Source organism: Uloborus diversus, chromosome 1, assembly GCF_026930045.1.
Source record: "Uloborus diversus isolate 005 chromosome 1, Udiv.v.3.1, whole genome shotgun sequence".
Taxonomy (NCBI): Eukaryota; Metazoa; Arthropoda; class Arachnida; order Araneae; family Uloboridae; genus Uloborus; species Uloborus diversus.
In genome coordinates, this window is record NC_072731.1 from 257,773,398 (window position 1) to 257,791,021 (window position 17,624).

The 17,624-nt window shown below is 31.1% G+C and overlaps 1 protein-coding gene across 1 annotated transcript in view; it reads left to right on the top strand.

Annotated features, from left to right (window-relative positions):
- Nucleotides 1-17,624, top strand: part of LOC129220277 (uncharacterized) — a 275,573-nt gene that overhangs the window by 196,418 nt on the left and 61,531 nt on the right. Inside the window, exon 2 of the mRNA XM_054854666.1 lies at nucleotides 7,274-7,479. Coding sequence (XP_054710641.1) covers nucleotides 7,274-7,479 — 206 coding nt within the window. The remainder of the gene's footprint in view (nucleotides 1-7,273; nucleotides 7,480-17,624) is intronic.

The following is a 17,624-nucleotide window of genomic DNA, read 5'->3' on the forward strand; positions in this document are numbered from 1 at the left end:
TCGCATTTTATTTATGTTACTAATTATTATTATTTTATTTGTTACTTCTCATTCTAATTTTATTTAATTACTTATTATTTTACTTATTTCCTTTTTATTTTGTTTTTGTTTGATTGCTTATTATTATATTTTTACTTTTTTACTTAACGGATTCCTTCGAACAAAAGTACTTTTAGTCTTGAAATTGACTTAATAGGCAAAATAATAATAATAATTAAATAAAATATAACATGGCGCCAGAAAATACTATTATTTTCCCATTATTTTATTTTTTTAAATGTCAGATTCTCAAAACAAAATGTTTCATTACGTTACGTCGCAAGTGAGGACGGCCGTCTTAAATCGGAGCGCGTGGTTGTCTTTCCGGGCAAGATATCGTCTTTTAGTGGTTTTTCACTGCGAGCAATTAGTCAAATGAAATATTCATTTAGTGAAGTTTGGCAGTGTACTAGAACTTAATTCTAGTAACCCTAGCGATTCGCTGACTTGTGACGTCAGCAGCGAAAATGAAACTAAATGCTGAATGCCCTTTAAGATTATTTTTTAAGAGAGAAAATACGTCAAAATTAAAAAAAAGATAGCTCACCACATGTTTTCGAGTTGTGCTTTTTCAGAAACAAAATATTTTTAATAAATAGGAAATAACCCAATTATTATTATTTTATTCACACACTTAATATTAATGTATTGTTTTGTATTTCATTGTTCATTAATTGTGCTTCGGAAAGAAATCATCCAAATAGCATGCATTTGTTGCAAACTATTAGTTATTAGCCACTAAAAAGCTAAAACGTTCTCTAAACCTGCGGCTAATTTCACACGTAACAACCACTAAAGGTGAAAACTATTAGGGCAAAAAAAAATATATATATATATATATCGAAGAGTATATGATTTAAAATTGAAAATTTTTGTCTCTACAGAGCACTTAGGTAAGAAAATAGCTATTTCATATTATTTAACCCTTTCGGATGTAGCGTCCGGTATACCGGACATGAACTTCAAACAGCTGCTAATCATTTATTAATAAATAAATTACGCGATTTTTTCGTAGTTGACTCTTTACAGTCTGCTTTTTATTATCTATGCAAATTTTTTTCATTTTGGAATATACAGCATTAAGAAATAGGGACTGGGAGAATGGGACTGGCTCATTTTCCCAACCATAGATTCTCGTCGCAAAAGCGAGTTTTTTTTTTTTCAAAATACATAATCTTTTATTAATCATTTTAAATGCTTATATTATGTTTTGTTATTGTTTAGAGAATATTTTACAAAGAAGTGTGTTCGATATTTTATCTTTTTTTTCAAATCTAAAATATGCATTTCAATAACAAATGTCCGGAATATTGGACGTGTCATAACTCTTAATTTTTCACCTATAAACTTGAAATTTTGTCTATAAGATACCCTTTACCATAGTACTCTGTCTACCAAATAAAAACATTTTTGATTGAGTATTTCAAAACTCAATTTAATTCATGTTTTTTTACAAATAAGCTCTGAGACACTAATATAATTCTCGCTACCTCTAAAAGGAAATTAGTTTTGCATTACGCTTAGTTACGTAAATTTCTTCATTTTTACCACGTTTAAAGATGTTTTTAAACGTAATTAATCTACTTATAAAAAACAGCCCCATTTAAAGCACAAAACAACCATTGAAAACTTGCATTGTTTATTTATGGCAAGAATACATTTTAATGCAACAATTACGTTGGCTAAAGAAGACATCCAACAAAATGTTTTGGTGTTTTGAAGTATTTATGAAGTTTTGTCGAAGTTTCTCAAACGCATTCTTGGAAAGGAATTATCCAGAAACAGCAGAGCAAAATCATTAAAAGATCAGTATATTTTTTTAATGTAAACTTTGTTTCATTTTGTGCCGAAATAAAAATGTATCCAATACACATTTTTAAAAATGTATGTTCTACAAAATAAAGAAAGACATAAGTGAGTGCCCAGTTAAAAGAATATTTTCTCCTGCTTCAGATGCTTTTAAAATGTCTTTGTCAATGCGTGTCATTGCGATCTTTTAAATGCTAAATTATCCAAATGAGATGATTATGGCCACAAATCTTTTAAGAGTTGATGACAAAATGATTTCCTGAAAACAAGAAATACATGTCTGCAATTCAAATGATATTTCTGCGCAATTTGTTTTTCTTTTTAATCCAAAAAGGATGTTTTTGTAAATTAAATAAATACTTCTGGGCTAATGCAAGAATTATGACTATCATGATATGTTTAGGGGGTACCCATCTATGGGGGATCAAGGCGCAAATTGAGCCATTGAAATTTTTAGGGGGGGGGGTGTTTTTAAGAGTATTTTTACCTTTTTGAGGAGGGATCTTGCTTTTGAGGGGGTCTTCGTGATTTGTTTTTTTGGTGGAGAGGGAGGTGCATCCTTGCCTTGGAGGGGGGGGGGACCTCTTATATGTTTAAAGATTACATAAATAAACGTTTAAAGAAAATTAGAAGCTTTGACCTATAAAAGTTTCATTCGTCGTGTCTAAAACTTAGTCTCAAACAATTTTGCGATTATAGTTATTAAAACTCGACAAAAACATTTATTTTTTGAGTATTTTCAAAAAAAAAAAAAAAAATCTATGTTAGGTGCATATGAGCAATTTAGTTAACGATGTATCTTCATTCTTGATTTTAAGTTGGTTATTTCGTTTCACATATTATGAGGTCACCGGAATTTAAAACGTTATGTGTGTAGTTCTTTCATATGGTTTCCGAATTTTTTCATCCAAAAGGTTTATTAGTCGATTCTTTTTGGTTCATAATTGATATTTCTTCGTGTCAGTTTATACAAAAAGATTTCTTCTTTCAGAAACAGATGCAATTTGCTTTGTCATGTGAGAACCAACTCTGATATCATAGCAAGAAAAATGACAAATGTATAGCAAAGCGTCGCGTCGTTAATAATTTGTGAACAGAAAAAAAACACTTCATGTAATTTTTTTTTGTTTGAAAGTAATATACATACTTGAGTTCGTTTTTGCGCAAAACATCTATCATTTTTATTCGCTTTATTTTCCTTTCAATATTTTGTAGCTCCTATTCACGTGACTTAAGACCAACGACAATATTTCCTTTCCATAGATAAAAATATTTACCGACGCCTTTCAACCTTTACGGAAAATAATACACCTCTTTTCAGGGTTGCCTATGAAAACCCTATATCAATTTCTCCCACTACAGACGAAAGTTTTATAAACAAAATTAAAATGGCTTATTAGGACCAAAATCGATATCGAAATGCAACGTAAACAGCGAAAACTACAGAAGATGTAAAAGGCAGTAGAACAAAACGAAAGAAAGAGCTCCGCAGAAAAGAAAAAAAAAATGCTAAAACTATTTGCTTTTAAACTCTGAAGAAAAATGTTCTTTCAAACTTTGATACATATTGTTCATTTTATATCAAAAGAGACGGATCCAATTACGTGCAAAGTATAATTTTGTTTTGATCTTCAATGACAAACTCATTACACTTCTCAAAAGAAACATATAATACCATAATGCATATATATATATATATATATATATATATATATATATATATATATATATATATATATATATATATATATATATATATATATATATATATATATATATATATATATATAGATAGATAGATAGATAGATAGATAAAGCTATCAAAATAATGGAAAACCTGAGAATAAAAGTGACATTTTTGAATGAGCTTCGTAAGTAATAAAGAATAAAATTAGATATCTGCTTCTATTCTTTTCTTTTTTTATAAATAGCAATGTGTATGTTCTGGTACTATTTGATGGTTTAACGGAAGTTCTGGAACTGTTGGATTTTTTTCAAGCACGTGAAATGTCGGACCTCTCAAACTTATAAAAAGGCGAAATTGTTGAAGCTCTTCTAGCTGAAGCAATTGTAACTGAAATATTTCAACTTTTTGGCGCATCTAAAAGTACAGTATTTAAAGTCATGACAGCATACACACAGCGCGGTAAGACAAGCTCGGAGTGACAAAGGAGGGCAAAAGCAACGAGGATACCGACGTCAATGACACAGAAGCAAAAACGTTAACATTGAAAATTTTGAGCCATACCTTGACAGTAGAAATGATCTTTCTGATTTGTTAGTGAGGGAAGATTCTATCATGGAAATGACGCAAGTGATCATGGATGCGTTAATGCTCTGCAAAGAATCACAGATAAATATTCTTAATGATTGCTCAAAGACTATCATAGCCAGCTCCTCTTTATAAACAGGACACGAAAATAATTTATGTTTTCTTTATGCATGTTGTGTATATAAGTCGATATAAGTACACATCAAACTTATTATACAATTAGTCATCACTAGAATGAAGTATTTTGTAATCTACGGATTCAAACCCCTATTTTAACACTAGCATTAAGTCTCAATTTACGCAGTTTCGATTTACGTGGCATTTCCATGGAACGTAACCCCGCGTAAAACGAGGGTCTACTGTACCATGTCGTATTTCTAGTTTTTTACTTGGTCAATTTTAATAGTTCAATATCCCTTTTCCTTAGAACACTTCGATCTATAGCTTTCGTTATGACTCAAAATGGAACAAAAAGCATTGATACTTCTTGCTTAATCTAATTCTGTTTACCTCAATTTTAACGTTTGTATCTGAACAGATGGAAAAAAATGAAAATTTTAATTTGAAAGTAAAGTAGGAGGTATATGTCTGCTGTTAAGCTGATGTCTATCAATCAGCTTCGGTTTGTCTACACCCCCTCCTCATTTGAATTAAATCTTGCTACTTCTTTTGACACAAAGATCTCGTCTAAGCCACCAGCAAATTCCCGTATAATTTTCCTTAATTAGTCAAATACTCAAATTGAATTCTTTTGCAAAGCTTACTAATAAACTCTAAATAAGATAGTGTATTCCCATAACAAATCATCTTCTGGCACGCAGGTTTTCTTTGTACATTATGTATTAGAAACATTGTCTTTGAAAATCATGATGTTTTAAATTGGATTACTTAAAGCTAATTTTGAAGAAGTCAAAAGTTCTTTACTTCAGGAGAAAATCAATTGGGTTTGTCTAGAAAATCAATAAAGATTGAAATGATTTTTGAGCCTAAAAATCGAAAAAACTGGAAAACAATCGATAGTGTTTTTTGAAATTTTATTCTAGAATGCAGAAATATTTATTGAGAATGAAATCCAGTTATTTCTTCATTGAACAGATCTTTAAAATTTGGTTCTTTTAAATAAAATGAGCCTGAAGTTCGTCATTGCAGAAGCGCTGCAGTTCTTTCAGAATTAGTGCTTATTATTTCTCATTTCTCAGCAGTACTTTTTATTTTATCTGCTGTAATTTAGTTTTTTTTATTTTTCTTGGAAAGTAGTGTACCGAAATCGTTGGTACTATTTTTACCGTTTAGCTTTTGTTTACATCCTAAATTTTGTCTTGGGGTAAGCATTTGTAGTATTTCAGTTCCGTAATTCATTATTCATCCTTTTTTTACCTGTTAAATATTTTTTAACCCTTTATTTACGTAGGCAGGAGGGGTGTGGTGGGGGTGAAGGGGTACGTACGTATCACGTATTTCTTCAGTATTTCATATTGGGGGAAAATAAGTTCGTTAACTGAAATTTTTCGTGTTAAAAAACACTAACAGTTGATACTAATTAGTAAAAAATAATGTTTAGTAATGTACGAAAATAAATTTAATATATTTTTGATACGAACAGTAGTTTTTTTCTGAGTTTTCAGCGGCACTCTAAACTTGTGCAAAGTACAGGGTGGCAAGAAATAACTTGAAAGCATATAAATTTTTTTAAATTTAATGCTAATGAAAATATAAATAAGTATGAAAATATAAAGTATGAATACATTACTTCAAAATAAGTATGAATATATTTCTTCAAAATAAGTATGAATTTATCACTTCAAAATAAGTGTGAATACATTACTTCAAAATAAGTATGAATTTATCACTTCAAAGTAAGTGTGAATACATTACTTCAAAATTTATGAATACACTAGACTTCACTGTATGTATTTACAAATTTTCATAGTGGCTACCTTTTGCCTTAACACACAGCTTAAAACGTGTCACAAAACCTTCGACTATGGGCCGTAACTCACTGAAATTTTATCCCATTCCTTGCACAAGGATTTTTCCAGGGATGCCGAAGGTTTATGAAGTTAACACACACCCGGGTCTCCAAGACCTTTTAGACCTTTTTACATTGTTAAACAGCATCAACGACCTCAATCTGTAATGGTGTCTGGTAGGATATGTGCTAGTGGGAAAACACGACTTGTTTTTGCTGATCAGGAGATAAAATTAATGAAGAAACATATCACAAACTCACTTCGGAAGAAGCTCTCTTACCTTGGACGCGAAAGTTCTTTGGAAGCAAAACATGAACCATCCAAAAAGATGCCGCACCTGCGCACAGAGCTAAGGCACTCAAGATTGGTTCAAGACACATTTTCCGGACTTTATTGGACTCAAGAATGGCCACCATATTCTTCAGATTTGAACCCAATCGATTATTCAGTTTGGACCATCTTGAAAACAAGGATGAGTGGTAAACCACATAAAACACTGGCATCCCTAAAAAAATTCTTATTCAAGAAATGGGATAAAATATCAGAAAGTGAGTTGCGGCCTATTACCGAAAATTCTGTATTAAGCTCTGTATAAAGGCTAAAGACAGCCACGTTGAAAATTTGTAGATATATTAGACGAAATAATAAACTCAAACTTATTTTGAAGCTTTGTCGTAATATATTCATTAGCATTAATATTATAATGTATCATGAGCTTCCAAATTATTGCTTGTCATCCTGTAAATGTCATTTCTGATATTTTATTTAAAATTGAGACAGTGAGAAGCAAAGGGATGCAAGTGGCAAAATTAAAAATTTGGAGATACTGGGATACATGGTAGGTGAACCCCTCCTCTATCTTTGGGAGAGATATAGTACTAGTAGCCCTGGTAGGTTCCGGCATACAGCTTGTTTAAAAAAAATTTCAATGAAAACCTACCTAGGGTATGATCTTTAAATGCGTTTTACTCAAAACTTCAAAATGTCCACTTGCATTCCTTTGCTTCTCACTGCCTCAATTGTCATATAGTACTAATTGAAAACTTAGTTTGTTTTAATCATTGAGTATATTAACTTTATAAAAATTTCACATTTCATTCATCAATATTATCCATAATGCTACACTATTATAAACCAAAACTTAACTGCCACGTTTGAACGCCTTTTTGCTGTTCCTTTTCAGGTATATTCGGGTTGAAACTGATGAGTTTAGATGTTCCTACAGCTGTAATGCAAGGAGATTCTGTTTGGCTCAACTGTACGCTGGATCTCGAATCAGACGACCTGTACTCGGTGAAGTGGTACAAAAATGATGTGGAGTTTTATAGACATCTACCGCAAGATAAGCCGTCTGGTCAGAAATATGACATACCTGGAGTTCATTTGGATGTAAGTAGGCAGTATTCATTTTGCACCTTAAAGTTATATTTTTTGGAAAGGATTTTGAGCTAAAATATATCGCTCCGTCGCAAGGAAAGTGACAAAATTTAGAAAAAACGTACGAACTATTGATTCAGAATCTAAACTTAATGCTCTTTCTTGCCACAAAACTTGCACGAATTTAGCTAACATAACCGGCGCGTGATGTCTTAAAAACAATATAGTCAATAGATGTACATTATAAAAATTTCATAATTTGGAAGAAAAAGTTTCGTTTTTTTTTCACAAATAATTTAGGCACCAAAAGCTAAACCACTAGACATTCTCATATATATCGTCGCTAAAAAGACGAATGGGCGTATTTGCAACTCCAGAGGTCGAATACGCTACCTTGCGGTGATTAACAATACTACTGAAAAAGGTAAAACAATCCATTCCACGTGTTTTCTTTGGGGTAAATTACAGGCTTCAGACAGTTTATGGTGTAATGTAATTTCAGAAGACTAGAAAAGAAAGCTTCCCACAAATACGATAAAAAATTACTGCCATTCACTAAGCGTCAAAGCAAGTTATAAGTAACGGCATTTGTTTGTATTATCTTTTTCATCCGCCATTAGACAGTGGCTGCAGCGCCCCCTATAGTTTATTGGAGTTGCGACTTTCACTTTTCTGCATTTTGCAGAAAATCCGATTAAAAGATTTTCAGTTTACTGTATCGCTTGAGAACCGCCACCAGTATGAAGGACTGTAACTTTTTTTTACTATTTATTGTAGAGATACGCGTATTGGTAATAGTATAAAATGGACTTAGGACATTTCTGTGGTGGTCATGACTCATTTTTCGAATTTTTTGAGATGCGCGCATTCGTCTTTTTAGCGACGATATAATAGCTAATTACTGATCGAGTAATGCTCCTGGCGTCGTCAACAATGAAACTCGCGTCACAGCATGATAATTTGATAATATTGTTTGCTATGTTTGACATGCAGGGAAATACTTCATTTTGGCAAGGCTGAACTGGATCCGATAACTTAACTGTCTTACGGTAAAACTGTCATTTTAGGAGAATAAAGAAATGAAAAAGCGGCCAACAATTTTAAAGCTATCTACTGGAACTTAGGGTTAATCTACAGGAGTAAGGGTTGAAATTTCACGTATCAAAATATCACCAAACAGGCAATTGCTTCGTTCAAATGTAGAAGAAATTTTTATCTGCCATGTCTTAACGGGAATTTTTATATCAATATAACAATGTTTTTGAGCACATGTTATATTTGAGACTAAATCCATTGAAACTACTACTGAGTAAAACCTTTATTTTCACCAAATCTGTTTTTTTTTTTTTAGTTTTGTCATGTTTTAATATGTTTGCTTCACAAATGAAAGTACGGTAGCCTCCGTTTAATGTGATAATGTTTATTTTTATCAACCACATATTGTTAATAAAATCACTTGGTCTCAAATTTTCTCGTTTCATTTGTTTAAATTCATCGCTTTATCTCATCAAAACGTCTAGCATTGTTATCAGCATTCAAAGCATGGATCGGGTTTGAAACGATCAAAAACTGCTTCGTCAACGCAAGATTTTAAAAAAAGAAGTCAACTAGGACACTAAAAAAGATAGAAGAATCTCCAAATGTGATATCACAAGAGTTCCAATTCGTGAATGGATATCCCTGTAGTTTCCACATTAACAGAATTACTGCCAGATTGTTGTTCGAAAACAAATGGATGATGAAACTGATAAGACAGAAATCCCCTTGTCGTTGAACTACCTCCTACAAGGGACAAATCGAAAGTGTTGAAACTTGTGAAACACCGATTTAATGGCCTTAAAAGTTTTAAAAAAAAACGTTGATTACGAGCCATTTATTGATAAATTTCTGAAATGTGTTTCAGGTATTCAATAACTGTTTTATTTTAAATATGATCTTCATACTTAAATATACAGTACACAAGTAAGAGATTTTTCGTTTTATTTTGAAATTCGATTGAGGTTTAAATTTGTAATTTTTCTAATCATGCGATTTATTTATTCCTATCAATCGATTATTGTAGTCAAAATCATTCTGTCATAAATTGATCACATTAAACGAAGATCACTCTAAAAAAATATTTAAAAAAAATCAAGTAATTACATTAACTTCTTGTTGTCTATCATTACATCTATCATAGCAGAGGGGGCTTAAGGAGAATATATGTAATTACGCTTCGAAATTAAAATAAGTCGATTAGAGTTTTATTGAAAAAATCTGAAAGCACATTTTTAGACTTAAAAAAGTCTTCAAATTTACTTTATCAATTTATATCCGCGTGAAACGAATTTCAGAATTACTTTTGTTTTGGTTAATGCAAATAGATGTCGTTGTTCACTAGTATCTGATGACTTATTTTACATCGTTTTTACTTAGAGTTCCACATGGTTTACTTAAGACTCTCACAAAGAGCCTATATCATAGAAAAGACTTTCAACGCATGTATTTTAAGGACAACATGCGCTTTTATGTCCCTCTGATTCAAAAAAAGAAAAAAAAATGTGGACGAGTAGGAATAATATACGTCTGCAAATTCACCATGCTCGAAACAAAATGCTTTTACTTACAATATTATTATACTCATGTTTATCTCTTTTTACGCAGAGGACCTAAGGAATTTATTAAAAAACATTATCTTGGCTACTGTAGCAAAGAGTTCAATTTAAACTGTCATCTACAGATATTGATAGATGAATTTTTGATGAACTTTAGGTTTCTCAAAACACAAATTATGTTTTCTTGCAAATCTTGTGCTATTTTTTTTAATATAGCGGTGGAGGTACTGAGGGGACTGATCAGTTATTTATATTTTTATAATACAGGGTATAGATCATAAGTTTCACACTGATTTTATGGATTCTTTGGGAAAGAACCAAAATAATTACAAGCTTGTAATATGCTTGTTTCCTTACATTGTGAAAGCGTTTCCGGTGAAATTACTTAACCAAGAGATTTTTAATTTGAGTGCCCTAAATTCAAAAAAGTAATGCCTCAAACGCAGAGATCGAAACAAATTAAAATCGTTTTTTTTTGCAATAAATTCTTATAACTACGAAAATACTTTAAATACAGTGTCTATATGAAAAACTTGAAAATATTTTAATTTTATTTTCGAAATGGTTTAAAGATGTTTTCTAGTAAACATTTATATAAATCGATAGTGTAAAAGCGTTTCGCACGATAATTGGAAAAGTATTACAGGTTTACTTGACAGATTTGCTATGATTTCATGCACAAAGCCCATGTAATCTAAATTGAAAAAAAAAACAGCAACAACATTTTTTTAAATATAGAGGACCGTTCTACGAAACAGTCAACACTCAGTTCCGCACATGACGGTTCATATATTTTATTAAAAACTAATAATTTTGAACGGTAATGACGAAATGTTTTGCTTAAGAAATCACACATAAATTTGTAATTTGTTAAGCAGAAAAAAAAATCATTAATATTTTTAATTATTATTTTTAATGAAATATATGAGGCGTCACGTGTGGGACAAAATGATCGTTTGCCGTGGAATGGCCCTAAAATAGAAGTTACTGTATTGTATACTTTAACTATATTCCTAACCTGTCACAGAATTAAAATTCGATTAACTTCAAGAAGCCAACTAAAAAGAAAAATCAAAAAGATTCATTACGTCCTGAAACCTATAGTTAGCTAGCTATAAAGTAATAAATGCGTAAACTATTTTCTTTCAGCTAATATTTTAAAGAATGATTGTTATTTTTTGCGACAACATTAAAAGCATCCCATCATTATTCCCCTTCAAATGCATTTTAATTTCAAGGAGCTCTTTTTTCACTTTTAGTCATAATGTCACGCATTTTTAGTTACATTTAGCTCTTAAGTTTTTGCCTATTTGTTTTTAAGGCTTAAAAGTCATCATGTTAAAAAATGAATACCTTAAAAATTTACGTTCATTAATAAATGTATCGCCTGTGATAAGGAATAAAGATGGAAGGTTAAATAAGAAGTAATGTGAAGATTGTAACAGGAACGTTTTGGCATTTTATAATTTTACATTGCGAAGAGCAGCTTTACTCAACATTTTTTTAAACCACAGATAGGTAAACATTGAAATAAAAAATCTGTAAACTGTTGAGGATTTTTTTCTCACTCTTACATAATGCTTTACTACGCATTAGTGAACACTTAGATAAGTTGAATATAGTATTTTTACTGTGGTTTATTACCATTTAAGTGTAGATAAAGCAATTATTGAAATTATTAAGCACTAGCAAATTACCGTTTGAGAAAAGCCACGGAACATTATTAAAAAAAAATCAAAGTTAATGTACAGTGCAGGTAAAACAATCTACAGTAAATGTAAAAAATATATATATACATTTGGTTGTCAATTAAAAATTTTAACTTGCAAACTTCTTGTCATGATTTTTTTGGCATGCTCCCTAGTGATTTGGCGGAATATTCGGCGTAAATTGAAGCCTAATATTCGGTAATTGGCCAAAACGCTAGGGAGCATGCCTATAAAATCATGAGAATAAGTTTGCAAGTAAAGTTTTTAATTGCCAACCAAATGTAAAGATTTTTTTGCCGGCACTGTAAAAAATTTCATTTAGAATATTATTGTTATCTAAATAAAGAAGTTTTTTCTCAGTTTCTGAGAACTAATCACATTTTTGAAAACATTTCTACAGCAATAATAATAATTCAATCTAGTTCAACATTAGTTAAAATTGCTCCACAGCTATTCATATTCCTTTATTCTCGTAACTAAGAGTCTCCATTAAAGTAGATTAATTCAATCATGGAAATTGTAATGTCCAATAAAATTTTATAGGATAGAGAAAAACTATTTTAAATGGAAATTAAAAAAAAAAAAATGCTGCAGTCGGAATTACGGAATACTTAACCAAAAATATCTTTATCTGTTAGACAGGGTGCTACAGTTAAGAGTATCTAGTAGACAAAATTTCAAGTGTGTAGGTGAAAAATTAAAATAGTTATGATACGTCCAATATTCCGGTTATACATTTTTAAAATGCATATTTAAGACAAAAGACGATGAAACATCAATTAAACTTTATCGTAAAATAATCTCCAAACAATGTTAAAACATAGATAAAAGTCGGAAACAACGTTTAAAAGCACAAATAAAGGATTGAAAAGTTTAAAATGCAAACATATTTCAGAGGCAATAGCCTCTCCTCAGTGCAAAGCAAGCAAATGGGATGGAACATGGTCATGGGAGAGTCTAAATACAAACAAAAAGGGGGAGGGAGGTGGACCAATCAGATCTCAGTGAGTGCTGCGGCATGATTTGACGTACTTGCACACATAGTAATAACCTGATTGTAAAGAGTCAACTACAAAAAAAAATCAAGGAATTTAACCAATCATTTAATGATTAGCAGTTGTTTAAAGTTAATGTCCGATATACTGGACATCAGGTCTGAAGGAGTTATTGGTAAGACTAAGATTTTGACATTTAATGAAAAAAATAATAACTTTTTAACTGTAAACATCATGAAATTCAAGTAATTTAACCAATTATTTGATGATTAGCAATTGTTTAAAGTCTATGTCCGGTATATCGGACACCAGAACTGAAGGATGTATTGGTAAGACTATGATTTTGACATTTAATGAAATAAATTAACTTTCAAACTGTAAACATTATAAAATTGAGCAAAGCATGTGACGAAATTTTAATGTATAACTATGAAAAAGGTATAGCTTCACACACGTCATATAAAACTCAAAGAAAATTTTAAAACACACATGAAAATTAGAACAGGTGTGCTAAAATAAAAAATCATAGCATTAAACAAAACACATGACAAAATGCATTGATTAACGAGCAGACTGTCTGAAAACTTGATAGGTTAAAAAATTATTGTACAGCACTTTAGAACCGACATAGAATTCTATCGACATATTCCGGCGACAGCTTTTTTGAGGCAAAAAGGACGATATTTGAGGGGTCCATTTGGACGTAACAGAGAACCTTTTGTGTCGATTGGCGTGATGAATGAGTTGGAGGACGTCCTTTTCGATATTTTTTCCCGCGCAAAAGAAGGGGTGAAATGGCAGTTGACCTGGGGATTGCATCTTCCTTTTCAGGAACTTATTCGCGGCTTGTATGGCTGCGTCATAAGCGTTCTGTTCTCTCATTTTTTTTTTTTCTCTCTCCTCCGTTCTATCTTATTCGGTTTCAATTCTTTTAGGTGATAAATCAGCCCGGAGGAAAAGCGATCTCTTCGTGAATGAAGAAAGTTTCATTGTTTCGTAGTTCTCGGGAAACATGTAAAGCCTTTTTTTTTTTTTTTTTTGTGGCGAGACCAAATATCTTGTGCTGCTTTGTTGGTGAATATTAATCTTTTGCACGATTCTAGAAGTTTGTTTCTTAAAAAAAGGTCAACACAACAAATTGTAATTTTCTGTGATAAAACGTATGGCTTTATTTTTTTAAAGTTACTTTAAGAAACTTAATTTTTTTATTATTAATGATAAATGTGGAGAGCAGAGCTGAAAAGGTTTAGCTTCTGAGATAAAATTTTATTTCAGTTAATTAGTAAGTTATGTTTTTTTAACATGTATGTATTTTTTGTGAAAAAGACAAAGCTCTATTGTATTATTTTAAATATTAAATTAAAATAAAAACGTTTAATTCAAAACAAGTAGGTCTTCTACAAGTACTTCTGTGAACAGAACAAAAACCCTTTTTGTCATTGTCTAGCAAAAAAGAAAAAAAAAGCAAACTAAGACCTTAAATTGTAAAATTTCTGCTATTTTATTTTCATTTTCTTCATCAGTATTTAGTTTCATTAGTAGACATTGACAAAGGGGGCACTATTAATCGAAATCGCTCTGACTGTTTTGATCTTGAACTTTAGCCTGTTGACATTGCACCTATTAACGTTTTAGCATACTTTGCGCAAAGATTCTAATTTTAAAATGTGTATCTAACCATGGTTCCACTAAATTTATTTTACGCTTATAAGCCGTGACAATCACTGAAACTCATGGCAACAAAGATGCCACTACAGAGAGTACCTGTTTTCCATTACGTTGCCATCAATTGGTGGATGCACATGATTCCGTTCAGCGCCTCTTGCGGTCAAAATGGGCAACATATGAAATTTCAAATTATCGAGAATTTCAAGAGCAGATCAGAGTTGCATCGTTTAACTCAGAAAAGTCTAAAAGTGTCAAGACTCGAATGATCAGCGCCATCTAGTGAGGCCATGATCTAACTAAAGAGCTACTGATATCATAATCATCATTAGTTATCATAGAAAATAAATCAGAATTCAATTGTATAACGTTTTACATCAAATGTAGAAGCAGTGAGAACTAAAAAAATATTATGCATGCTGTAATTCAAGCAAATTCCTTTCTGCAAATTATCAATATGAATACGTTTTGTACCTTTATTTGCTCATCTTAAAGTTTTGTCACTTCTAATTTTCTTATCACACCATAACAAACAAACTTCTGAAATACTTTATATAAACACACATTTCGCAAAATGTGATTTTTTTCTTTTTCTTTTATTTTTTTATTTATTTTTATTTTATTTTATTTATTTTATTTATTTTTTATTTTTTTGAATTTGAATTGCTTGCACTGAATACATTCTTAAACAAGGACGCATTTAAAGAGGAGAGTCAAAGGTTTTTCTTCAGAAACAAACTTAAAATATATATATTTTTTGTGACTAAGGATTTCAATATTTTCAAGTTTAAATTTGGAAAGTTTGCACAATATTTGACTTTGACTCCTCTCGGAAATAATTCCAGTAGAAAAAAAAACACTTGTATATTAAAACTATTAATTTATTTCCAGAGTAGGAGTCAAAAACTTCTCCTCCCTAACCGAAATTCATCATTGCAACGAATAAATGAATAAAATTCCCAATGCTACTCTAATTAAAACCTTTTACAAATATGAAAGATATAAACTCCAAATGCAAAGGAGTAAAAAAAAAAAAAGTTCTTATAGTGATGTTTTTTTCTGAGTTTGATTTAATTAAAGTGCAGAAAGTAAAATGTTGCAAGAAATTCATTTGGGAAAGATTTCAAATTTTTTGTAAGTAATTGTAATTAAAAATATCTTTCAATGCAGTAATGATTTCTTTTCTTCAGCATGCGGAAGCTAATTATTTTCATCGTCCTAAATTTGAGAAGATTGAAAAACTTTATGAATAATCGTCGGTAGTTTTTTTTTTTTTTTTCCTTTCTATTTTTTTTCACTAGTTCTGTATTTTTTTGCAATTTGGATTTTGAAAAGAAATAACTGTTTGAAAAGTTTTGTCAACTAAAACTTAAGATGTAACATCTTCGTTGTAGATTGTATGCATATTAGACTCATTTGCTTTTAAATACGTCGTAGTGTTGATCATTCAAACCCAATTTCGTGTAAATGAAGGTTTTGTAAAACATTTACAAAATAATCACGACAGCGTTAAATTTTGCTGATTGCGAAGGATTTTTGAAAAATTCGGTAATTTTTTGTTGTTATGAATCAACAGTTATCAAAAGCTACGATGTAACTCGTTTTTAAAGTACAGTAAACTCCCGATTATCCGCAGATTAGGGTGGCACGGTAACCGCGGATAAGCGAAACCGCGGATAGTCCGAATTATAGGTAAAAAACAATACTGGTGTATATAATAGCTAAAAAAATAAGAATAAAACTCACACATACAGAAAAGTTATAGCTAAAACCGATGACAATGATTGTAAAAAATATATGAAAAAGCTAAAAACAAACAATAACATAATCATAAGTCACCACCGTTGAAGAAAAAAAAAATGTTAAAAGACCCGCGGATAATCCGAGCAGCGGATAACCCGACCGCCGATAATCGGGCGTTTACTGTAATTGCAAATGGCTTGCACCACTGTCGTTTAACATTTATGGCGGGTTTACTTGAATCAAAAGCAAGCTAAAGCACCTGGCTGCTTGTCGAATCAGTGGAATGGGGACTGACTCTCACACAACTATTTCTTCTCACTTCAACTATAGTTCCGGTTGGTGGACAATTTTCGTGAGGTGCCAGTGGCCAAATATGTTAGTATTTCTTTCACAAATAGTAGACTTAGTAGAGGAACGAAACATGAACCCCAAGTATTAATTTTGACTTAAACTGCTATTTTTCTAACCTGCCCATATGTGTTTCGAAAAGTACATAAGTAGTGTCGTTTGGCTTTTTTACGTTTTTGAGTTTACATGCATAAGTTAACGTTACATTTGTTTCTACAGCATATAATAAACTAGCGGCTTTGCTCGGTCTACCTTGAAAATAAAAATTGTGTCAAGTGACGTATATTCATTCGAGTTGTATTGGGAATTTCATTCATTTATTCGTTGCAATGATGAATTTCGGTTAGGGAGGGGAAGATTTTGACTCCTACTCTGGAAATAAATTAATAACTTTAATATAAAAGTGTGTTTTTTTTCTGCTGGAATTTACTTCGAGAGGAGTCAAAGTCAAATATTATGGAAACTTTCCAAGTTCGAATAAATAAATTTAAAAAAAAAAACATCATGCAAAATTTCCCTCTCAAACAATGACGACAGATATTAAAATACTTTTAAGCAATTAAATCGAGAAAATAGGATTTAAAAAGCGTAACCATGGAAACACGAAATAAAATAAGTTTAAGTAATTAACATGCGAAAGAAAATGGTAAACAATTTGAATGGACATGAGATTTTTTGAATTTGATTTAAAAATGCTTGTAACTTTTTTTCCTTTCAAGATAGAAGCTTACTTTTTCGATCAAAGGTCGAATTGGATCTGAAGAATAAAATGTCGCTTTTTCCAATGGCGTCAAAAAGAAAACTGTGTGTCAATTCCTTCACTTTTTATTGATGTATTTAATGGAGAAAGTAGTGTCGAAATTTCAGCTAAGCCTAAAAAAATTCGAGCTAAAAACGCAAATCACTCCCGCCGCAATTAAGTTAAAGCATTGAAACAAATTGCGTAGAACGCGGAAAATTCTAACCTTTCCAACGATATGTAATATGAATGTATGGAAGTAATTTTTCCCCCCTATATTTTGGAATTTATGTGAAAATTGGGCCTAAATTCCAATAAAAAAAGAATTACTCGTCGGATTTTTATCGAGCCGGTCTGAAAACCT